The sequence below is a fragment of the Halictus rubicundus genome, chromosome 5, assembly GCF_050948215.1.
Source record: "Halictus rubicundus isolate RS-2024b chromosome 5, iyHalRubi1_principal, whole genome shotgun sequence".
NCBI lineage: Eukaryota > Metazoa > Arthropoda > Insecta > Hymenoptera > Halictidae > Halictus > Halictus rubicundus.
Genome location: NC_135153.1, coordinates 12,903,472 through 12,928,250, shown reverse-complemented (window position 1 = coordinate 12,928,250; position 24,779 = coordinate 12,903,472). Strand labels below are relative to the sequence as shown.

Below are 24,779 nucleotides of genomic sequence, written 5' to 3'. Positions count from 1 at the left end.
TTCAATTCTAAACAGCGATTATTTGTTCCCTGTAAGGATCGGTCAAATTTTAAATTGCCGCAGACAATATCAATGAGTCTTCAGGCAATAAAAATATAAATGCTTCAGAAAAGTGACAACTAGAACAATCGGTCATTTTGTTTATTTCAATTTCACAGCAGGTGCTATTACGAAATTCACTCGCCACAGGCAATTAAGAACTCGATTGCGCAAGATTAGCACAGATGTTCTGAAAATTAAATAAAACGCTTAGACGGTTAATTGCTGCGAATTATACTGTAATAGACATCGAATTCGGATTCCCTTGTTAGCTACGAGGAAAATTAATTGGACTCGACCTTCGCGAAACTCGGTGCCCCGAGGTCCTCCTCGGATTAATTGCAACGAATCGCGAATTGCATTCAGTCCGCGGAACGCATTCCATCCCCTGTTAGCTTCGATCGAAACGAACGGCGAGCCTGGACTCGACGAACAGTTACAAAGTTGTTTCTCGGATCGAAGCTCCCTTTCCGGCACTCGAACCGGTGCGTGCACGATTAACAGCGGTCGATTACCACATCGAATATCTTCGACGCTGCGCTCCGTTCTCTTGCTAAGGAATTCCCATTGATTCCCTGCTTGAACCCCGTCCAAAAAATTCGGTATTCTAAGAGACCTGGTTGAACGTTAATCGAAATGGTTTGTGGAATCTGCTGCCGGGATACCGATTCACGTTGAAATCTACACGGTAATACTAGATTACGGATTTTATGCATTCGTAGTTAAATGGTGGCAAGATTAAATGAAGTGTGTCAATTATTTTCGATCTATTAGTATTACCGAAGGAAGAACTTTTTGCTTGGATTCTATTTCCTGCAAGACAATTTTCATTTTGCATGAAGATCCGCGTCCATGTACGTGTTAAGAATGACACGGCCTTCTCATAGAAATGTCAGGAAATTAAATAACGATTTGCGAATAATTCGAACAGACACGCAGCTCGTTCGTTCGCTGGACAGGTCAAGCCGTTCGCCAGGAATTCGATGAATTCGATTTAGCCTCCGTGAGAGACGAGAAGTATATTCAGAAGCGAGTGCCGGAGGTGAAACTAGAAAAATTCTTTCTCGTACGCGCATCGGGAGCAACGGAACTTCCGACACGGGGTATCCGCTTTTCCGTCACGTAGCTCTGCCTTTAGATAGCCAGCGGGTCGTAGCCTGTGCAGTACAATACATCGACGTGCCTATTGAAGGCACAGCCGACGTCGACGCGACGCGCGGAACCCATGCGAAAGCAGGTGTGGATGACGTGCAGTTCCGAGACCGAAGACCGAATCGTGCACCCATTCAAATTCCTTTTCCGACCTTTTCACAGTGCCCCGGCTCGCCCGGTTCACCTAGAAAACGCGCCTCCCAGACCCACAACCATAACTCTCCCATAACGTAACCAGGCGCCGCCGATTTCTGCTTCAGCTCACGAAGTAAAATTAGGAACTGTGATAATTTCCCTTAAAAAAATAGCGCAGGAACAAACCTGGACTCATTCTAAAGCTCGAAGCCTCTACTTTCATACCCAAGCGTTCGTTTTTCTCCAAAAAATTTTTGACGCGCGGGAAATTTAAGGAATCGGAGACACTGACCGGAGGGACCTGACAATTGGAAGTATATTCAAACGTTTGTGAATCCGTTCGTTATTGGAAAATTTTGTTCACGACTGAACCCTTAAAAATCGGTGCGCTATTTTTGCTTGGCCTTTTCAACGAAGAGTGGCGAACAATGCTAAGCGTGGGAGAGGAATAAAAATGTGGAGAACGGAGTGGTAACGAATGAAGCATAAAAAAGGAACATATAGGATACAATGTAAAAGTCTTGAGAACAGAAATTGAGGGAAGCGCGATGAATGAAGACGCAACGGCATCGAGCTTTCACGGATTTTCGAAGAGCGCATTGTGCGAGGTGGTTTCGCGACTCGCCGGAGCCAGACGAATTTTCCCATGGATTTTTGCGAGAGAGCCGCGTTTGCGTAACGCCTGTGAATCGTATCGAGACGCGAATTTCCTAACCGCACAATGGCTGGCATTTAACGGAGGAGCTTGGAGAACACGTGAGCATAAAGGCAACGCGAGGCCCGTGAGACCCTCTATAACAGGTCACTGCCATCGAGAGAAGCGAGGCAGGTTCGCAGCACCGAGTCCCTTTATGGTAGAAGGGGATCCACTTTGCTCCTGTACGGGTCTGCGGACACGAACTCGCTCGGGTTGCTTCTTTAATCCGCGAATCTGTTTCTCTCACGGCTCGAATACGACACTGTGCCATAGACATCGACGGTTTTTCTGCGACCGGGCTTCCTGCTCGCTCCCGATCCTACCAAATTGCTCCTTCCAGGCGGAATTCCATTTTTAAACGGCTCTACAGACTCCTGAGAGCCCATTCTCCCACTCTTTGGAGGAGCGAAGAATGCTACCTTGTCATAGACATTTCTGCTCGTTCTCAATTTTGTGGAATAGGTTCTTGCAGGTAGAATTCATAGTTTTGTGCGATGAAACGTACTTTCAGACTCTCAAGATTCTTCAAACAATGCTACACAGCTCGAAGAATCCTCTAATTGGTGGAAATGACTTGGAAGAAAAATTGCTGATGCTCCCAGATGGCGTGACAGATGCTTCGGACGGAAGAGCCTTTAGACTCGTCCCAGATCGTCGATTTTTGACTTTGATAGATTTATTTGTATTTTTTTGTAAAGAGAGGATTGATTAGTTTTCTCAATAGCAGTAAGAATTTCAATCGTTTACCAAAATATCTGACTCAGTATCATGGTTTAATAGTTTCTTTTGTAAGGTTCCATTTGATATGAAACATTTATTTTGGATTTTATTAGCAAGCTTCCGGCACATAAAGTGTTAAAAATCGAAGCATCAATTGAACTGATAGTGCATAATGGAGCTAATTCGTTCACATTCCCTCGTACATGCTCTGCTGTTCCCACGTGATTTCTCCATTTTATTACCCTTCTTAGGAACGTTATATCTCCGACTGCTATTACTATCATTCTTACACGTTTATAGCTCGAGTTAATCTTTAATGTACAAGAGTTCGACCCTAGAAAATATTCTAATTTTAACGATTTAGTTATGATCAGACTGTGCATATTTAAGCAAAATTAAGATTCTATGTACTGATTACATGACGCGGGAACTGTTTAGAAATTTATTTCCTCTCTTAACAATTTGAACACTAAGAATTAAAAGTGGCTGGTAAGCGTTTCCTCACAATAATAACAATATTGCGTCAACAATTGCATCAATTCCCATGGAAGCGTCTGCAACCATTGCAAAGTGATAAATCAGCAACCGGTCATTCGACCAACGATTTAGAATTAAATTATTCTATTTTTAATGTCTTGCGTTTGTGTTCATTTTCAAAAATGCATACAACCCACAGAACTGTAATGGAAAAGAAGCCACCTGCAGACAGAAATTGCACAATTTATCGAACACAATTCTCTGCTTTATTAGTAAGTAATAATATAAACTATAATATAAACTATAAATATAAGTAATAATACAAAATAATTTAAAGTTCTGTGCCGTTCGATGCCCTGCTTCGATGCGCGCTCGAGAGTGGCCCCTTGAGCAGGCAACCACGGAGCAGCCTCTCTCGTTGACAACTCGAGCGAGCTCGCTGTTCGGAATGCGCGGCGGTAGTTTTTCGCAACGGTAATCAAATTTCTGAATTCCATTAGACTCGCAACCGTGCGAATTTCATTGCACGCGACAACCATACCCATCGCCGAGCCACGGTACCGTTCCCCTGCGTCGCTTCGCTGTTCTAACGGTCGCACACGCTCGATCCAGCGCGGAATGAAGCAGCGTTCCACGCGATTACAGGCTTCTTCGCCGAGAAAGAGGGGAGCCTGACAACTTCCTACGAGCTGTCTCTCATGCGTTTCACGGTGGTCGAAATCCTCGAGCCGGGGAAAAATCCCTCGGTACCAGAAGAACCCATTAACCTCGGGCGAGCTGTTGGGTTAAGAGAAACTGAACAACTTTGTGAGACTGTTCCTTTAGCGATACAAAAGTAAGATAAAATAATTGAAGTGTGTAAAGATAACGTACGATTCTATTAACGTCTTGTTCTCTCTACATTCTTGTTGGAAAATACCATTTTAGAAACTCTGTGTATTTATTCGCGAAGTCGTAGGTACACTCGGTATGAAATAAGATAGGCCGTTTGCTATTGAAAAGAGTATTTCACCGATCGCAGCTGCGTTGCGAAACATAGTCTTCAGGCGATTGCGAAATTCCTCGTTGTCTTCGAGAAACGAGGAAAACCACTGGGCAACCGTCCTACGTTCGAAATCGAAAGAATATTTGAATTGTATAGTTTTGTAACGCTGGATTTCTTAAAAAATTTCCATCGCCGAAGGAGTACGATTTCATTCAGAAAAAGAATGGAGCCGATTTGAATTTTGAAGCCCGCACAGCAGGTGGCTCGCGATCGAATCGAAAAAGAAACGAAACGAAAAATGGGACGGTCGAGCAGATTTATTGGCTCCGAGCGGCTCGAAAGACTTTCTATTCATTTGTTATTCTCGCAACAAACTATAGACACACCGAGAAACAATGCAAACCGGCCACTTCCTGCTCCGTTAACCATGAAAGCAATTTAACGAGCTGCCGTACGTGATCCGTCTCGACGTGTGCCGGCGCCTTATCATAGTTTCTGAGTTGTTCGAAACGGTGCTAATGAATTGGGACGAGCATCGACCGGAAGACGTTGATACGATCACGAAATTAATCGATCGCACTGCAGGGAACGCACCGATCCTGCCATGCTTAAAATTTTCTCATAGCTGAAATGTTTAGAACATTTTAAAAAAATTCATGTACAAGAGATTTTGTGTAAAACCATTAGACATTTTATTGCAAGGGATTAATGCAGTATTCTAATTTAAATTTCAATAAGAAATTTTTATAAAATTAATTTAATGGATATCTTAAAAGGTTCATTGAAATTTCCTCTAAAAGTACAGTAACAAAAATAAAATGTACAGAGATTAAAAATTTGGAACTGAACTATTCGCACGGCAAGAAAAATCGTCGAAGGGATCACGGGAAGCATGTTTTTTATTGTTCACGCAAAAAGGTTGCAAATTAAACTCAAGTGCAGCCACTTGATGCACACAAGACGGAGACGGTCATAAATTCGACGAAAATGCTTCGCAGCAGCGTTCGTACGAGATAGAGTAGGCTTAATGCGCGGCGATTAAGATTCAATTAAACGAGAAAGTCATTGCGAAGCAGCCGGAGAAAGGCTTCGGGTTCCAGTGACCTAACTCGGCGTGCAACGTCTTCAATTTCTCATCCGACGGGCTTCTCGGGAGAAGAAAAACGCGGGCGGATAATTAATCGCGAAACGCGTTACGCCGGTTTCCTTTTTCAGAGCGTAAATTATAATAAAGCCGACGGTACGGCTCCCAAAATAGAGCGCGCGCGCCAACCGGAGCGTCCAACTAGAAAATTGCACATATTTTGTGACGGCCGACAATCCGTGCTTCACAGTGTGCGGAATCCTGATGCAAAAAGCTGGTTAAATATAGCAGAAGTTGGTAAAATTCTTACGGTCGCCGGTTGGAAGAGAATACGGTGTGGAACGTGACAGTGGGCAGAGAAATACAAAGGGAAATAAGATACGTCGGAGAGCAACTGCATAATGCAGCTCGAAATGCGTCTCTAGCAGCATGAAAAATTTATTGCACGGCCGCCTGGGACTCGTAGAGCGCGCATATTCAGGCGCGATTGCTTTCCGACGTGCCACGAATTTGTAAACTGAATTTTTGCGGTGTTTACGTCGGTTCGGATCGATTATTGCCCCGTGGGGCGCTGCCTTGGCCCCGCAGGATCGAGAGCAACGTGGCCACACCCACTTGGGGCGAGCTAGACACGGCGAGAACGACATATACAGGTCTGTGTTGCAACATCGAAAGTCTCTTCTTTTCAGTGACGACATCTGCCTCGGAGCATTGGCCCCAGGGGCCAATCAGACTGATCATTGGCCACGCCTATTATTACCACACTCGGCCAGAACGTTTTGTGTGAAAATCTGGTGTTTTGGACGACGAAAATCGCTTGTAAGATGTATTTTTAAGAAGGACGGTCGAACGGGTGAAACAGAAAGAACGAACGTGTATTGTTATTAACCGTTATTATTGTTACTGTTACTGTCAGTGTTACTGCTGCTTATTATTCCTATCGTTATCGTTAGTCTGGCATCCGGCGCATAACAATATAATGCACGCAGTCGCGTTCGAAAGTTAACAAGCGATCCCCGCCACGGGAATCTCGGTCCACGACGCAACGACACACGCGAGTACAAGATGAATAATAAATTTGCAATCTCCATACGCGTCTCCTGACTGGGCGCAGCACTCGCAACATCGATTCAAGGCGCAACGAAAGTCCTCCGGCGACTCCCAATGGCTGGGGTGATTTGTTCGCAACGAGAAAAATCACTAGATTCGCTGGCATTCTCCTCTCTCATCGGAAACTTGCAAAACTAATTAAATGCATGACATTCCATCTCTGGTCCGCAATTCTAGCTATCGTTCCACTAAAACAAACCTCGAAATTACCCCCGCCATCGAGAAAAAGCTTCTCCCAGAGTCCAGAGTCTGTTCCACCATCCGTTGCAGATAGAAACAAATGCATCCGCAACGAACGATCGTCGTCATCCCGTCAGAACGTCTCATAGTCTGCTCGAGACCGTCGAATAGTCCGATAACGAGTACTCGAAGGTCTACCGAGCGAACCTGACGTCTGTGGGAGGAGTCACGGGAGGACAGTGGGCGGGGCCAAGCGATTGACCAATAGGAAATTGGCGGGAGGGACCGGAGAGACGTGGTGGGAGGGTGAAACTCTACTACGATTGGCTCAGCGAACCGATGGCGGCCTCTGGGGAGACAGTGGGCGGTGCCAGGCCCCGCCCACTTCTCCCTCCTAGCTTGAGCATGCGCGTTAGAGACCTACACTTCGCTCGGTACAGATATAACCGATTAATTAAATAATTTATTAGTTAACAACGAGCGGACAGTGCCTCAGTAGGGATGAAGCGCTGCCAAACCGAGTCTTGGGGGCTCGGCGTAGCTGTGACGGTATCTTCCGGGGGTGGGCACAATTTCCAGGGGCGGTCTTGCGCTGTCCCGGTCCAATCCTGGGTATCTCTCGTGCTCCGAGAGCTCCTGGTACGTTGTGGCTCTGGCTCGCACCTTCTCTCGGATCTCTCGGACGTGTGCCCGGTCCCGAAAGTCGCGCAACTGTTGGCAGAAAGAGATTCCAAGTCAATATTTTCATTCTTCATTAAATTAACAGGATTTCTAATAACGTGTATATCAACAATTACTTGAGCTGATGTTCCTTACTAGATATTCTCCTGTACAGGGTCGCTCAAAAGTCACTACACCCTTTTAGGATAGAATAACCCTATTTTTTAAAAGTTCACATTTATCGTTGTTTAAAGAAATTCATATTTGAAATGGTTCAGTGTCTTTTGGGCCACCCTGTACTTGCTCTCGGTATGTAAACCGGAATTCTGATTTTTCCTATTGGATCACACTGAACGGGGGCTCGATTGACCTTGGTTGCATAAACCGGGTAAGTGAAGGTGATGAAAATTGTTTAATCTTTACATAAAAAAATCACCAAGATATAAAAATTTGTAGGATTTGGACGAGTACAATGTTACCAAAAAATGAGCCGATTTTTGACCCAAGGTGTTCAATTCGTCTTCGTGATTCCAAGTCAAAGATTGTTTTTGGGAGGACAGAGAAATTTTTTAGTGAAAATAGCCGGTCTGTAACAGCAATTTCCCGTGATTAACGCCTTGAACTTTACGTCCCAGACGTGCCAGCGAACAACAGAGTAGCAAAAGTCACCGAAAGGCTAGCAGGACACTCCCTCGCCTGTATCGAGCGAACCGGTGATTAGCATTGCAGCGAGAGCCACAGAGCCGTTCTCGTGGAAAGTGCGCGTTCGTGCAAGAAGTAGAAGCTGCACGCTTTCCGAGAAGATCTCTGGGCGTTGTTCTCGTTTCGCACTTTCTAATAACGATTTTCGATTATATTCTATCAGAACGCCACTCTGGATCTCTCTAAAAACGGGCATCGATCCATACGAAGAAAAATCAGAATAACATCCGTGAAAGAAAATATAGCTCGAAGCAGATCTCTCGCTAATCCGTGGAGGATTCTCCGCGCTAATCCGAGCGAGTGGTTGGATAGGTTCCGAGAGTCGAGGGACCTTGAGGAACGCTCGCGAAGCAGAACAGCTCGCCTCGAGAGGAATCAATGACCCTTACTTCTCTCGGATCGACGACGTTCCTTTGATCTCGGAAGTCCCGTCCAACCGACGGGTTTTCGTAGAAGCTCCGCGGCCGGGGCCTCGAGACCTCTTGCTCCGGTGGGCGTTCCATCGCATAATGATGGGTTCGCGGCCGCGGCCGGCCCCGGTAAGGGATATCGTTCTCCCGTTCCGATACTTCCGAATGATTCCGTCTGATCAGGTGCTCGTGCCCAGTCGTTGAACTATTCACCAGCGGATGGTGCCGGCCCGGCTGATCCTCGTGCGCCTGCCTCGCCGACTCGACCCTGTCGCACACAAACCATAACCAAATTATTACCATCCCCATCTTCGTCCTTACTATTCCCCTGGGACCCCTTGCCGCACAGTGGGCAATTTGGACAAAATCGGATTCAAAATCAAGGAACTTTCGATAGGAATGAGGTAGAGCGATGAAATTTTTTTAAATGAAAAAGCTGCAACTTTGTAGAATATGGGAAAAATAGAGAGATTGTGGTACGAACGTTTTTTAACCTCGAGAAAATTCGTTAAACGCGCACAAATTCAAGAAAATTTTAGTTTTTCCAATACCACGCGCGGAAAAAAATTTTCTTTAACATGCTATACATCCCATAGATTTTTTCACGCTGATTTCACATCTGGTATCAAAATTTGTCTACGGCCTCAGGATTTTGCAAAAAATAGATTTTTGTGACAAAAACTAACGAAGTCATTTTTTCGTTGAAATGATTGGATGGTAATAATCTCTCTATTTTTCCCATATTCTAAATAGTTTCAGCTTTAATTTAAAAAAAATTTCATCGCTCTACCTCATTTCTATCGAAAGTTCTTTGATTTTGAATCCGATTTCGTCCAAATTGCCCACTGTGCGCCGCACAGTGAGCGAAAATGACATTTTGGCGATCTAACATAATAACTTCTAAACCATTAGAGATAATTGAATGAAATTTAATGTGTAAAAAGGTAACATTTATAGCTTCAAATTGCAACAAAAATCAATTTGAATGTACACGGTGTTTATTAATTACACAGGTTTTAAACAAATTATGGAATAAGTGGAATTAATATACCTGTTCTCCTGCATTAATATTCCTGAAGTAAATCTGTAATTTCTGGTAGATTTGTTGCAAGTTGTCGCAAATGAATTTGTCAACATAGTTTATCACAGTATAGTCGGTGCAAGGTTCTATTAGGTTCCGGCTGAGATGTGCATGTTTATAGTTCAACTTACGGCAAAAAACTTGTGCTCACTTGAAAAAACTATAATTTTTCAAATGTAATAACAATTACTTGTTTTAACATCGTTTTAAAGCCTAGAAGATGTAAGCTTTCGTATTATCTAAACCCAACTCAGCTATTTCTAATAGCACTTGAACATTGGAAAAATCATGTGGAAGGAGACAATTTCATGTTCTTAATTTTTTCCTCGAACTTTGCCGGCTATCTGTAGGTCGTGGGGGCGGGGATACAACATTTTTTCGGATTTGCTTTCTTTGGAACGTTCTTAAAACATCCCCATCACTCATTTATTTAAAAACAAAAAAAAATTTTCCATTTTCGAAATCGCGTTTTCGCCCACTGTGCGCTCTTAGGACTTACAAGACACCAGATAATCAATCGTGCTTTATTCATTTCTTCCTCGAGTAAAGGAATTATAAAATAAAAGTTTTCTGAATATCCTTATTATTCCAACGACTTCAATAAGTTTCAAAAACTTTCTCATTTTTCTCATAAATAGTCCAAACCTTCCTGGTCGATATAAAAGAAAGTTCAACTCGATCGGACAAACAGTTTCCGAGATAAAAAATCATGAACACCCAAATCCAAATTTTGGACTTTTCTCCTGCGAAGCTTGTGGATCGATAGAGTCCAAAATTTGGAGAATGCGATATCTTAACACATTGTTGACCGGTCACGAGTTAACTCGTGTTTTCATGTCCAACCGTTGTTGGAACAATATCATACCAAAAAACGATATAAAAAGTTATATGAAAAATATGTCCAAAGTTTCATATCAGTGCATTACGTATAACGAAATAATAGCTGGTGACATGAGATAGCTGTTGTGTAAAATTTCCGGTCAACAATGTGGTAACAACAAGTTCGATACCAGCAAAACGGTGACTCAAACGCAAAGAATTACATTAATATTTCAGTATCGTTCAAGTCCACTGTACGGCACGAAACGGAAACGATGGGATCGCGATCGCATTTTTGCAGCTTTTGACGACGACAGCAAGGGACGTGCAGTTGTTATTAGAAAGTGCAACGGGCCGCCAGAGGCGGTCGATCCAATTCCTCAGGGTTAAACGGTAGCGCGACAACTCGGTTTTATAAACGCGTCTCGATCTCTTTTGCCCGGCATTCCGTAAGCGACCATTTTTCTGGTCCCTTTCTCGATACGCCGTCGAATAGAAACCGGGGGCCAGCGTTCCCGGACAGCTTTTACTGGAGATTGATACCGGTGATTGCTGGCCCAAAACGAATGCCGCCGCGCGAGAAGAAAAACAGTCGCGCACGGGCATAACACTAGTTTCAAACTAGTCGATCGGGTCGGCTCGGGAGAAAATTAAGTGGAACCGCGGTTTCATTCACGAGAATCCGCTTTTTCTCGATTAGAAAACGAATCTGACCAAGCCGACGAAGGTCTTGGGACTTTCTTGCGACATTGGGACTACTGGCGCAGGAGTGCTACAGTTCCCGACTTTCTGCCGACACGTGCGATTTCTCGTCGGTCTTAAAGAACATATTATTCTGCGTATCGAGAAATCTCCCGAGGTATGTGATCGTTAAAAATTCGATATTTTCAACCCTCTAGTCTAAATTATTAGCTGTTTATATCAGGTCCAATAAAATGTTCAGAAATGCCCGAACGAAAATGGCTAGGATTTTAAGATGATTGGAACGAGCCTAAGGATAAGTAGCATGAGATCATCGAGAGCTGCAGTCCTGGGATGTTGTTTGCTAGTCTCGGAGGAGTGTAAGGATACACGGATCGCGGTCGGAGCGGATTTTTCGCTTGTTCCGAAAGAGAACAAGAGAAAAGAGAAGGTAAACGGTCCGGCGGGAGAAAGATTCGCGCGGTTTACCTGTGAACGGGATGACTTTCAAGTTCTCTCTGCCTGGAAAGGACGGGCCTGGCGATCGCCTCTCTCTCCATGGCTCTGAACATCTCCTTGGCGTCCTGAAATCTCTCCCTGGGACTGGTCACCTCGCCGGGATTCATTCTGGGCTGGTATTGGGGGCTCGGCGAACGTTGCCTGAATTCCGGTGCCCTGCGGCTCCTGTTGCAGCCCGGTGAAACGCCTCTGGTCATCTGGCTGCTCAGTCTTTCCGGGCTCCTCGGCAGCCGGGGCAACGTTAGGCTCGTTGTCGTCGTCTCGGCCTCTGGGAGGTAGTCCTCCGTTGCCGCTCCCCAGTCGTCGTCTGAAAATCACCGGACATCGTTATCTCTGTCCGAGCCCTTAAACCCCCACAACACGCGTTCACCACCACCATTTGTCGCGTACCTTCATCGTTAAAAATTATTTTCTAAAATGTACGCGCTTCCTTTATGAAATCTTCGAACAGTTAGGAAAAGAAAGCCATGGATTCCCCAGCGAAAAATATTCTCATATAAGGACGAAAACTTTCCTCCCGTGAAATCATTTTTCGTCTATTTCTGTCGGTAACCTGGTCGCTCTACCTTATCGACAATCTACGGAGTCTTGGCCCTTAGGTAAAACACGATTGTATCGAGAGATGTTACGTTTGTCTCGTACAAGCCACGCATGCAACGTACTCATATATTGACTTCAAGCCACTTTCGCATTGAACGACTTAATTATAGCTTTCTCAAAAGCATGCTTAAAGTCTGACTGGCTCTTGGAAATTTCGAGGAGTACCGCACACTTCTAGATCGAAATGGAGTCTTGCTCATCGGAGTGAACGTAGGCGTACAATGAATATCAATATTCTTGTAGGAGATGATTAATGGCAGAGATGTACTGATTGTAGGAAAACAGGCCGAGTTGCAATCGATGGAGACATGATCCTCGAAGATTCCAATGCCACAACGCTGTTAGAACGTCTGGGCAAGCTAGAGTGACCAACGAGCATTCTACCTTGTACTCGTGTACTGTATCATTGTATAATATTATGAAGTAGATTGTGGACTTTATGCATTTATAATAAAAATTGAGGGTTCAAGCAGTGAAAACGTTAGGGCGCTTAAAATCAAGTTTTGTATTCTCCATATATGTAGTCTTTACATATGTCGCCAAGGCCTGGATGATAAACGTCACGGAATTATCCCCACTACCATGCAAACCCCGTGAGTGGTCACGAAGCTCGAGAGGCCTCGGACACCGAGGAGTGTAAACATAACACGGCTCGGCTCATGTCCCTGGACGATATACGGCCCTGGCTAGACCCGTGTTGTTGACATATATCGAGAATTCACTGCACAAGATTTTTATTTTGAATAAGAATGCTAAGACCGCTTATTGAGCACACGTTCGATGAACGTATTTCAGTCTGCTTAATCTATCTGTTGCATTCATAAGGCAAAAATCACAGACAAAGGGATTAACCCTTGACCCTTACCCCCTAACCTCGTGTCATCTGTTAGTCACTTGCAAGTTTTGTCCTCACTATTTTAAGCAAATTTGAGCCCGTTAGGGTACCTAGGAGACAGTTATGAGTGTTTAAGTTCAGTTAAGAACAAATTCTAATAAATCTTATCTTGTTTGTCTTTCTGCTAGCTTTCGGAGGCTCCAGCCAGGAATTACAGGGCTGGTTGAGGGCCAGCTCGGAAAATTGAGGGACAGAGGAGGCTTGATGTTCCGCGGAGGTTTCCGAGGTCTCCACTGCGTTCTCCGGTTGCAAGAGGTTGATTGAGACAATGAGCACCGGTAACCCCGATACGGGGGCCCGTCCGCAACCGCGGAAAGAGAGGAAAGAGACCACAGCAGGACTCTCGGCAAGGTAACCGGCCGCGTAACCGCGCGGTTTCTCTTTTATCGGGCAATGGGATGAAGAGGTCGCGTTGCGAAGTCCGAATAGAAGCTTGGAAACGGGGGAAAGAGAGGTGTCCAGGACGTGCCTCGGGGCTGTGGGCCGAGAATGCGGAACTTAACTACCCGATGACCTCCCACGAGGTCGGCTTCGACGCGAATTCAACCTGATCCGCGAGCTGAAACGTCCACGAGCCTCATCTTCGTCGCCGTCCGCCGGGTTTTAGACGTTTCTCGGGGATCATAGTGATTATACTGTGACGAGACGCTTCGCGCGACCGACTGCCAGCACTCCCGCATGGAAATGCGCCTTTCGAGAGCTCCTTTGCGCAATAATCGGGAACGTGGAACAACGTCGAGCCGTGGGGGAGAGGAGACGGAATGCCGTTGCGCGCGCGAGCGCTAGGTAAAAGTTAAAGGCAAAGAGCCTGGGATCTTCTTAATATCATCGTAATGCAACCTCCTCGGAGACCGCGAGGCACCGGCTCGTTGCAAGTTCTCTGTTTCGAAGGGATACAGCCGGTTTCGGTGTGCGCGACACGTCTCGCGAGAAATTGTCGGCTATTTGTGGATGTTGCGTCGTCGTCGAAGTGCTAACAATAGTCCACATACTGTCCTCCAAAGAATGTGACTCTTCCTTGATCCTTGACATTTGACAGTTTGAAAAATCCTTCGTCCAACGAATGGAAAAGAAATGCGTTTTCACTGCAACGCAAGAATCCACAATTAGCAAAATGCGTGGACGATGTTCATTAACCGTTTGCAGTCGAAGCTATTTTGCCATCTAGAATGTTTGGGCATTTTAGCTCATACATCTTGTTCGAGATACAGTGACTTCTCGATATATGTCAACAAAACCGGTCTTGCCAGCGTCATGTATCGTCCACGAGTCGTGTTTACACTCCTCGGCGTCCGAGGCTTCTCGAGCTTCGTGGCCCCTCACGGGGTATACCGCGCGGTGGTGGGGATAATTCCGCGACGATTATTATCCAGGCCTTGGTGACATATATCGAGAATTCACTGTAACGCATATTTGTATCGCACTCGGGCGTTCAGCAATTTATTGAAAGCAAAGAGACATCCAGCAATGTAGAAACTGTTTTTAATTATTGTGTTTTAACACGTTGACTGCCATGTCACCCATATGTGGGTGACGGAATTATTTGTCCAGGTTTTCAAAGGTATTTTTACGTTAATATATTCATTGTACCAAATTTGATTAGGATCTGTAAAACACAACAAACTTGGAGGACTATTCAATATCACACATTTAATTTTTTCAATTTTTATTTCATTAAATAACACTTTGATTTTATGAAGTTTTTGAGGTTTCTAGATTGGCAGTCAAAGTGTTAATAGAACGTTCTCCTCATCAAATCTATAATAAAAAAAATAGTAAATTTTTATCGAATAGCACTTTTAGTATTCCAGCGCTACCAAAGGAGGTTCCTGACCTCGAACACAACGATTTCTACCACAGCGATCGTTGCGATAAGGAACGAAACGGATCATGCACCGTATATAACAGTGTTTCACCTATACGTGGATAAATGTTACGGATCCGGATCGTGCATGTCGCGCGAAAGATCGGATCGCGAAGATCGACGGGATCGAGACGACGGGCACCGATGAACCCGGCACCGTTTGGGCCATTCCATGGTTGTAGCATGATGAGGGCAGAGACGAGGAGGGGGGAAGAAGAGTGTTGGCGGCGGCGCGGTTGCCCAACGAGGCGATAAATTAATTCGACTAATCGCCCCGTGGAATCTGGGAAGCTTCGAGGATAGTTTCACGCGACGTATCGCGCGCGGCGCGTGGCACCGATACATAAACGCGAATCGCGAGCGGGCAAAGTGTGCCATATCGCGGCGGGCTTCTACACGTCGAGGCGGGGGCGGAGGAGACGCGGCGCTTATATGGAGATACGAACGTGGAAATCGTGATCGTTGCACCGTGGTGCATCGTGTCCCCGAGACACCTGTTGCGGAACGGGTTCTTCCTTGTCCGGCGAAAGACGAATGATATAACGCGGTCCCGGTCGCTCACGATTTTGTTTCTGGCTCGCTCGATGGCCACCGACCGTTGCCGATCCACGCTTTCCTCGTGACGTTCTCCATTTTACGGAGAACGAGACCGATCTCCGCTCTTCCGCCAATCCTAACGTCATGCACAAAGCTTCGTTCCCTGGACAATTACTGTACGAGGAACTGGTAGTTGTTTTTGTCAAATAAATTTTCTGAGAAAATACCTATAGCAACCAGAATTAATTTTTTAGGACCCCGGAAGCATAGTCCTACCGAGACTTCAAACGTTTATGCAGAAAAGAAATTTAATATCAGGGCAGAATTATCGATTTTTGAGTTTGCTAGATTAATAGTCAGTTCCCTCTACTAATACTGTTGCAATATTTTATGCATCTATGCCAAAATCGAGTTTATCAAGATCGTTAGAGAAAGAAAGAAATTTTAATCTGTCTTCTGCTTCTTAAATATTGACGACGAAATAATGAATAATTTTATTTTGATTCAACTTCAATTTTATTTTCGTTCAATTGTTCGAATGGTGTTCGTTAGATTCATGGTTACCCTACGCCTTTTACTCTATTTTGCCTGGGGATATTTCTTTCCCGACACCCTGTATGCACACGTCGGAGTCAAAGCAGACAATGTAGGACAGTTTTCTCTCGTGCATTTGTATTCGAGGCGACTTGAGCTTCTTCCTGTGCCCGAGTCTTCGGAGACTAGAGGGACTCGCGAATTCGTTCCCCGAGTGGTTCGTTTGATTTAGAGAGTTCCCGATTTCACTTATCAACAGCCTTGACAAGGCCTCTATTCCCGCAGGTTCAACAGCTTTCCTCTGTTATTATTCAAACAACCGACATTCTACACCGGCCGATATTGATATTCAAATTACACTGTCCACGTTCCAGTATTCGAGACTTTCGTCCCGGTCTCTCGAGGTTAACGCTTTCGACAAAATGGCGGGCCGGTAGCCGCAACGATCGCGCAAGTTTCTCGGCCAGAAAACTTCCAGGAAAACCCGTGCTTGACTATTGAAATATCTACGGAAGACGAATGTTTTGGCCGGCTCGGTGAAAAGCAGACTTTAGTCGGTCAGTGGCACGTTTAACTAGAAAACATCTGAACCCGTGTGCTCGCGCGGCTCGACGCACCAAAGTCGTAAATCCGCTGACTGTTAATCCGCTCGCCGACTTTTAATTGCATCTGATAAAGAAACAGTCGTTCAGCCAGCACGGCTTATACAACTGCGAGAATTTTCACCCATAAACATCGTGCACGCGATCGGACCGGGCTTTTTGCTTCGCACCTTCTTAGGGCTGCGCGTTATCTTTCTTTGATCTTATTAGGTGCGCGATCAATTCCGCTTAATCTCGCGATCTGTTCGATTTCAACAGCCGAGTCTTTAATACCTGCCTTCTGCTTTTACGTCTTTTTATTAGCACAAGATTCTACTCATTTTCGCTGGATCTCGAAGACTAACGATCCACGATTTTTCTACGAAGAAAACTTGGGTGGTTCTTATTTGATAGATTCGTTGAAAGCGATCGATAGCGTGAGATTCAAATATTTGTTCCCTCCTCTTTCACGCTTTAATATGTTTTACTAAACTTTCCACTTTCGAGTCGGTAAATATTGAGAGTCTTTCTTAAAGGAGGATCTAAATCGATCCTGTTGCATGATCTCTAGAAAAATACAGCAGATGGTAATGTACACACCATATTTCCCACCTAGAAGTATGTGTACACTTCCGACGTTGATCCACTCGAACGAGCAAACATCAATACGGGTCCCACGACGAAAAATTCCGCAAACCACTTTCATGTCGGCAAACAATTCTTTTCGGACAGAGTGTGATAACTAGACCGCTGATCTTTATTCATTTATAACAAAATTGAGTAGATAAGACTTGAGATTGTAGAAAAATTTAAAAGATTTAAAATGTCAATATACTACTTCTCGTCTACTAAAATTAGCACTTGGTTTCTGTTTCTTGTAACCGATGCAGACAATTTTTATTCTGCATAAAGATCCGCAGTCCAGTAATAAATAACTCTTGAAAATTGTACCGAATGACAGCCGATAGCGTAAGATCCCCGCTGTGTTTCTCACCTGAAGGCTCGCGTTTATGTCCACTGTCAGCGTTGATCGATTCCGACCGGGAAAGATCGAAGAAAAACGCGACCGTGCCTCGTTTCGCGGGCTTTTTGAAAAGGCAGGAAATGAGAATCGATTAATGGTGGTTTTAACTGGCCGCTTCATCCTGTAGGATGGTATTTAAACGTTCCCGACGTTGATTCATTGGAATATCAACGGGCATCGATGTCCTTTTTAGAAAAGAAGACGAGCGCACGGTGGCCTCGTTAAAAAGCAGAAAATGACAATTAACGATGCGAGGAGAAAGGAGAGCCTCGGTTTCCTCGATCTATCATCCAGCCCCAGATGCCCGTCGGATAGCCGGCTCGGACAGACAGTAAATTAGCTCAACGGATCCCGGTGATCGAGCAGAAATTCCGGTAGCGTAGATCGACATCGGACGGGCCCGGTGTCAAAGCGGCCCGATTTTTGCTTGCTGGTACAGTCGTGGAGGCAGCGAAAGATATATGTGTGTACCCGTAGGCTGGTACCTGCCGCTGACACGACATCCTAACGGTATTCCTTCCACTGTAACAGGTGCCCAATACCGTCTCTCTCTTTCTCTCTCTCTCTCTCTCTCTCCCTCTGCCGTACAGGTATAGTTAACGCCGGAGTCGGATCTCTCGAGCATGATCCGCGCGCAGGAGAGAATATCTCTCGCCGGCGTTTTTTTCCCCTCTTCTCGAAATTTATTCGTTTACGTTATATGGGTCAGTCGTCCGTTAAAAACGTGTTCCACGGCGAGGAAGTCACGCCCAGAGAGCAGTCGCGAATGACTTTGAAGTTTCAATCGGACGTCCCCTCGCCGCCTCCCTTTTTGGTCCTGTTTCATCGAGAGATCCTCCGAGCGCCGGTCGACCGTGGAAAATGCCTCGAATCCAGCACGCGACCGATTCCTCCTTTTCCTTTTTCCACGAGCCCGTCACGTTCCTTGAACCCGGCGTAATTGCAACGCGGAAGAACCGCGGACTCGTCCGGGATCAATCGCTCGAGATACTTTTCCGGCGAACGTCGCACTAAATTCGAGAAGTACGACGAGACCGGGGAACTACGAGCAATCATTATGTCACGGATCTTTGCGCAAAGCATTTTTCTATTTTCCCACACAAACTCTTACTTGCTCGTGTCATTTATCTTCTTAAAAAGCTAGTCTGAATTTGCGATTCCTCGAAAGGGAAACAGACTTTTGGGACGACCTAGTGCAACCCAGTGATCAGGATGAATAGAAAAGACGGAGTTATTTGTCCAGATTGAAAAATTAATTTCAAACATTAATATGTTCGTTATACCGTTAAAATCCGGGAAATGCCAGAAGACTGAAGAACCACTCGGTACCATACATTTTATTTTATTAAATACTTTAACTCCATGGCATTTTCGAGGTTGCTGCTTTAGCAGTCAACTCTTCTCCGTCTTGTTCATCCACTTCTGTTTAGACAGCGCAAACTACCGCCGCAAAATACACTCCATTGCAAAACCAACTACACCCAACTGACTTACATACAACAGAAATCCATTCCCGCGAAAACTGCGGTGTATCACTTTGTATGCAAGCTAAGCGCATAGTTTTAAGAGGCCGGATCACGCTAGTTTCGAAATGTCGTTGGAATTCGTCGGTTGCGCAACGGTGAAACGCCGCAGAGGGGGGGAAAAAAAAGAGACCTAATCGCGATTTCAGCCGCGTTCCTCGGTTTCCGAAAATCGCGGACTTTCTCCGAAAGGAGTGGATCCGATCAACGATTCCGGGACGCGAACCGATTCCGAGGATCCGTCCGAGTGAAAGTGGACAACACGAATTTGTTATTAGATCGCTTCGCGCGCGTTCGACTCTTGGAAACGGGGAAAAAGAAAAATCGAAGAAGGTTCCGCCGGTGGCGCGCGACGACGAAACGATTTTTCGTTTAGCCGGCGACGGAACTGGGTTACCGGGTCGCCTTCCGCCCGGTTTTCTACGAGCCACGATAAGATTCGAGGCAGAACACACGGCCACCTGTGCGAGGCGTAGAAAGCGTCCAAATTTTTGTCATCGGCCTCACGGACTTCCGTGTGCCGGCACACGGTGCTCGAGACGTGCTATCACGGTGCGCTGCAGTCGCTTCGCGAATTAATTTCGGAGGAACTGCGGAGGTCTCGTGAGCAACTTCTTGCGTATGGATTCCTGCATGTTTGGACCAACTCTCAGAATTTTTTCGAGCATTTTTATCGAAAATTTAAAGGGTGCATAATTTTCTTTCCTTAGATGTCTCTTTTTCTGGAGACATTTTGAAGGTGCTACTTTAGGAATTTTTTTTTAGTGGACTGAAGAATGGATTTTTATGGAAGTTTATGGATTTTGTTTATATATACTTGGAGCATCTTCACGATTTTTTGTTAGCGGGTATCGTTAAAATTGTGGTAATTATTCGCCGAAGAAGTAGACCATTTTCGTAGGACACTTTTGCTTCACGAATGGTGAACAGTTTTTAGGATTGCTAGAGTAATTCACAGAGAAACAAATAACTGACAAAGTTGATAATTATCTTCTAAATTAATGGCACATTATGTGCATGTCTTAAGAAATTGCTGTTGTTATTTTCCGTGGCCTCGAACGATAGTTGTGCCCACACTAACCAATTACTTTTCGATTTCAGACGTCTTCCGGTATGAACCATTGCCATAATTGAGAGTATATTGCTATAAGAAAATTCCTGAGCATTTTGCAGACATATAAGAACAACTCCGTAAAGTTTCTAAAGAATATCATCTCGAGTTTCCCAGGAAAAAATGCCCAAAGTGTACGTAGAACAGGAAAATGCGAGACGCGCGAGTGCTTGGATAACTGTCGCCTCGCGGACCGCGTCACAGGACAATCACCGGGGTATCGATCGCTCGATCTCGCTCGCCGCTTTGTGCGCTGTCTCCGGCCTCTGTCGTCTAATTGCCCGATGGAAAGTGGTCCGTGGTTTCCCTAAGAAAATTAGGCGATCCGGGTGAACGCACCATTACGCCGTCTAAGCGATTGCGCCGGCAGATGCTGCGCGAGAGTGAAAGTCCGGGAGACCCGGCGTTCTGTTCTTTTCCTGGTCCCGCGGAGGAAACGTCCCGCCGATATAAATTCTCGGTGGCGGAACAGATGGAGCGTGGAGGGCCGGTACGTTTCCGCGACGGGTCCGCGACGGGTCCATTCGCTCGCGTATTTATCAAACGAGATAACACGCGGGGCCCCGCGACGTGCGCGAAGCCTGCAATTATTCATGGGCCCCGTAATGGCGGAAAAGTGCGTGACAAATCGTCGAAGAAATGACAGAGCGAAGTGGCAGCGGACACTGACTCGAATAAATGACTGGCATTAACGAAAGATACTTCCTGCATCCTGGCAAAATATCATCGTTCGTCGCGCAACCGTTCGAAACACCTGACGCACGCACCGAGCTATAAAACTTCGGAAAACTATTCGAGTTTCCGCCATTTTATGTTCGAATAGATTGTTTCTCTCGCTATTCCTCTCCGTCGCCTCTACAATCCTCCGTAACCCTGCGTGCAGTGACGCAATATTTACACGAATAATAAAAAAAAAAGAACGAAAAATCTCCGGTACACGCGTTCTCCAAAATGGCGCCGCGTCTTCCACGCCGCGCGGCGAGTTTGATTAATTTCGACGAAGGAACGGTAATTTATTACGCTGATAATTAGCTGTGCGTCACACCGTGAGGAATGCTCACGCCTCGGTTGACATAACACTTGCACGGCAGCGACAACAATGCCCGTGGCGTGTCGATCCCAAGGCGTCGTGCAACGACACGCCATTCGCATCGCAGTCACGCCGAGTTCTTCGCTCATCCGCAATAAATTTCACACTTGCCCGACACGATTGTCGAATCGGCGCGAACCGTAAATATATGCACGGCCCGCGGGATTTCGCAATTCGAGAACTTGTTCGTCTTCGAAATTCTTTCGGCGCCTCACCGAAGACGTGACATCATTCCCGAGCGATCCGAGTTTGTGGCAAGCAAAAATCTCTCTTTCTCTTTCTCTCTCTCTCGAGAGAGAGAGAGAGAGAGATAATCAATTTTTACGTGCGATCGCCGGGTGACTCACGATCGTTGCGACATTGTGTGCCTACGTTGATGACGCTCCGACAGTGTGAAAGATGTTTCCTATCGTTAATATCATCTATAATGTACCGCATCGAGAGAATCGAGAAGTTAAATCGACGATCGAGTCAAATCAACGCAAATCGAGGGTAAATCACTCATGCTTTTTACTCTGACTAAGTGACTAACTGATTTTCGGATTATTCCACGGGTTGGTAGATGCGAAGAGATGTTTGTTAATCCTTGTTACAAGGTACTGAGTCTGTTCCGTTCCAAGCATAACGCAGTAGAAAACTATACACTGCCGTGTAACTTGTAATGAGGATTCATTGAGATTGTAGTGTAAACTCGAGTAAATAAAGGTGTTCGGATTTTTCCTGTTAGAGGTTCTTTGTTGCGGGGATCGTCTTCGAAGATGATCTACAAGGTCGCGCGCCAAATGAGGGAGATTGATGATCGAAGGTTCACTCACCCGAGGAGGAGTCTCTGGAAGGTCTGGACGGTCTGGGGCCCAGGGGATGATGGCTCTGATAAGGCGGGGGCGTAGCAGCGCTATCCGAGCCTATCCCGCTGCTGGCAGCGCTCCTCGTGCCGCCTCTGTCGACCGTGGTGCTGCCACCTACGATTGTCTGGTTTAGGCAGCGCCTGAACTCGATCCCGGCGAGGTTGCCGCGGTGTCTGTGAACCGTGTCGTAATCCCTTGGAGGCAACAGAATCGGGCCCACGTCGTTGTCACCTGAATTACCTCTACCTGCGACAGCGGTCCGAGAGATCAGCATTACTCCGAGCTTGCCCCGAGTCAAAACTAAATGAGACATTACCACTGGCTTTACGGGGCAACCGACTACAGTGAATTCTCGATATATGTCGACAGCGCGGGTCTTGCAAGCGTCACAGGAGAGATGCCCATGCCGTGTTATGTTTACACTCCTCAACGTCCGAGGCCTCTCACGGGGTACACCCCGCGACATTTACCGTCCAGGTCTTGGTGACATATATAGAGAAATCACTGTATTGTGCATTACTTTAAAGAATATAACAGAAGTCTATTTATTCAGATTTTTGAGACTCGACAAGCTGAATATTTCGGTCCCGTAAATCTAGTGTTAAAGGGGTAGCATCGATTCAGTTGCAAGAGATATCGCTACGCAGAGGATCAATCTCTCCATTCACCTAATTTCGCGCGCAGTTCGGCAGCCAGCGACTCGTAAATTGTAGTTGTCTGGACAGGATCGTGTCTCAGCTCTCCACTGCCTTCGGAGGACTCGGATTCCCTTGTGCTCCTGCCATCGCTGCCCAAATTGCTGCGAACCCTGCCCTCGAGCGAGGTCACTCGTGCAAGGTTGTCCGAATGCGACGCCAACGCTTTCAGCTGACCTCCCAGCAGCTCGGCAGTCTCGACCGAGTCGCATCTGCGGGCAGAAACAACGAACGATGAAGCGGAATCCTGAAATTCCTTTTGCCTCGACCAGCCCCGTTTTTCGCACGGCAATGTTTCGATTTCAGGTCAGGCCTGATAGACAGCTGGGTCGGAGGTTTCTTTTCCGCTGCCTAATAAACGCGTTATTACTGTTATTACCGTTGTTATTGTTATCGAGACGGGAGACACGTCGCAACCCAATGACCCAGAGCGAATCCATCCTGGTTTTGTATCCGCGGAGCGATCTTACCATTTCAAATCAGCCGCAATTATCGCGGCGGCGGCGGCGGCGGCGGCTGCAGGATTGCATCGCGTCGCATCTTGTTGCACATCGCATCGCATACCATGGTGTAGCTTCGCGTAATCGACGACCTTTATTATTCCCCCGGTGAACTCGGCAAGAAATCGCGGTCACCGAACTATCACCCGGTACCGGCGAGCCATTTACCTGGTTCCGATCGCGAGCGCCGTCGGGTCGGCCTTATGCGCGCGTCCATATTCAATTCAGATCCCATATGTATGAACGATCACGTTGTATAATTCCCGATTACGCGACGGAAAACCCGTTTTCCCACGGATCGGATACGGGCCCCGATGGATACACCGGGTAATTTTGTTTTCAATGGCAAGGCTGTTCTCGCGGCCGCGCCACCGCCATTATCGTGCGCGAGCGCAAATGTTATTAACAACCCGTTAGAACGCTCGTTAATTAGCGAACAGTGTTCCGGGGTGGAGGAGAAGGCGACCGGTGCCCCTGTGCGAACGATGATCGACCGTGGAAATCGCCTTTTCCGCGATGGTTTTTCTCGCGCGGGAATTGTTCGAGACGGAAGCGCGTTTTGCCTACCGCCATTGACAACAGCGCGAAACGGATCGTTAACGAGTTAGCCCACCTAACGAGGCTGCTAGCGTAAATCAATGTGTCGCTGGAATCGTCTGGGAACACGGCGATGCAGTTACTCGACATATAATTCGCCGTTAATTAGCATTAATACGCATTATTAGGTTGTGCGAACTGTTCGCGGGTTACGACGCTTTGCTGGCGGTCTAATTGAACCGGGAAGTCTCATGGGCTCCCGCTTTTGTGGATTGAACGGTCTACACGAGGCAATCTGTTTTTCGAGGAGCCCATGAATATTCAAAGCTTGCCTTGTAACTTTCTAAATCGAACATTCTAGTTTTGGTAGGAAGCGCGCGACGTTGAGGCCGGCGATTCAATATGGCGACCGCCTTCTTGACCGCCGAACCTTCACCTCGGAAGTTTCGAGCTTGATTATTCGTCGTGAGTGAATATTCGGACAGCGAGCAAGCAATTTTGCGTATTCAAACAATTGAATCTTTGCAAGTATGCTTGTTTTTATCACTGCTTGCGTTTGAAAATTGAAGTTAAAAGAGAAATCTAGAAGTTGAAGAAGATTGCATTCCAATATGGCGGCCAGACTCGCGAGGCGCGCCCGCCACGTTTGAAATTCAGAACGAGACCGGGTTATCGCGGTGTATAATGAAACGTTGCTCGATTGTTCGCGCGTGTCCGAGCCGTTTAGCGCCAGGGACACCCACCGGAGGTGGTTGACGATGATTAATAGCGTGTTCATAGTGACCTGTAAGCGTGCACGTGCACAGGATTGTTGGTGGCCAGGTTCGGAAGCAGAAATGTCGCAGCGACGACGTCCTCCCGTTGCACGGCCGCCAGCACCGTGTGTCCTGGTACTAAATGTTTAACAGCTGACCTCGTCGAGCCGCCCAGATGGACCGTCTGTATGATCTTCAGCCCCTTGTTGCTCACCTGGCGATCATAAAAGAAGA

The 24,779-nt window shown here is 46.2% G+C and overlaps 1 protein-coding gene across 2 annotated transcripts in view; it reads right to left on the bottom strand.

The window, feature by feature from the left end:
- Positions 1 to 3,590: 3,590 nt before the first annotated feature.
- Positions 3,591 to 24,779, bottom strand: part of LOC143354401 (uncharacterized) — a 31,284-nt gene continuing 10,095 nt past the window's right edge. The window contains exons 3-8 of one of the 2 annotated variants that reach the window (XM_076788451.1): positions 24,575 to 24,759; positions 22,727 to 22,965; positions 22,026 to 22,304; positions 11,422 to 11,758; positions 8,331 to 8,619; positions 3,591 to 7,290 (exon numbers count right to left, since the gene is read on the bottom strand). In XM_076788451.1, the coding sequence (XP_076644566.1) occupies positions 7,072 to 7,290; positions 8,331 to 8,619; positions 11,422 to 11,758; positions 22,026 to 22,304; positions 22,727 to 22,965; positions 24,575 to 24,759 (1,548 nt within the window). In that variant the 3' untranslated portion in view covers positions 3,591 to 7,071. The remainder of the gene's footprint in view (positions 7,291 to 8,330; positions 8,620 to 11,421; positions 11,759 to 22,025; positions 22,305 to 22,726; positions 22,966 to 24,574; positions 24,760 to 24,779) is intronic. The other variant, XM_076788450.1, reaches the window with a different exon arrangement.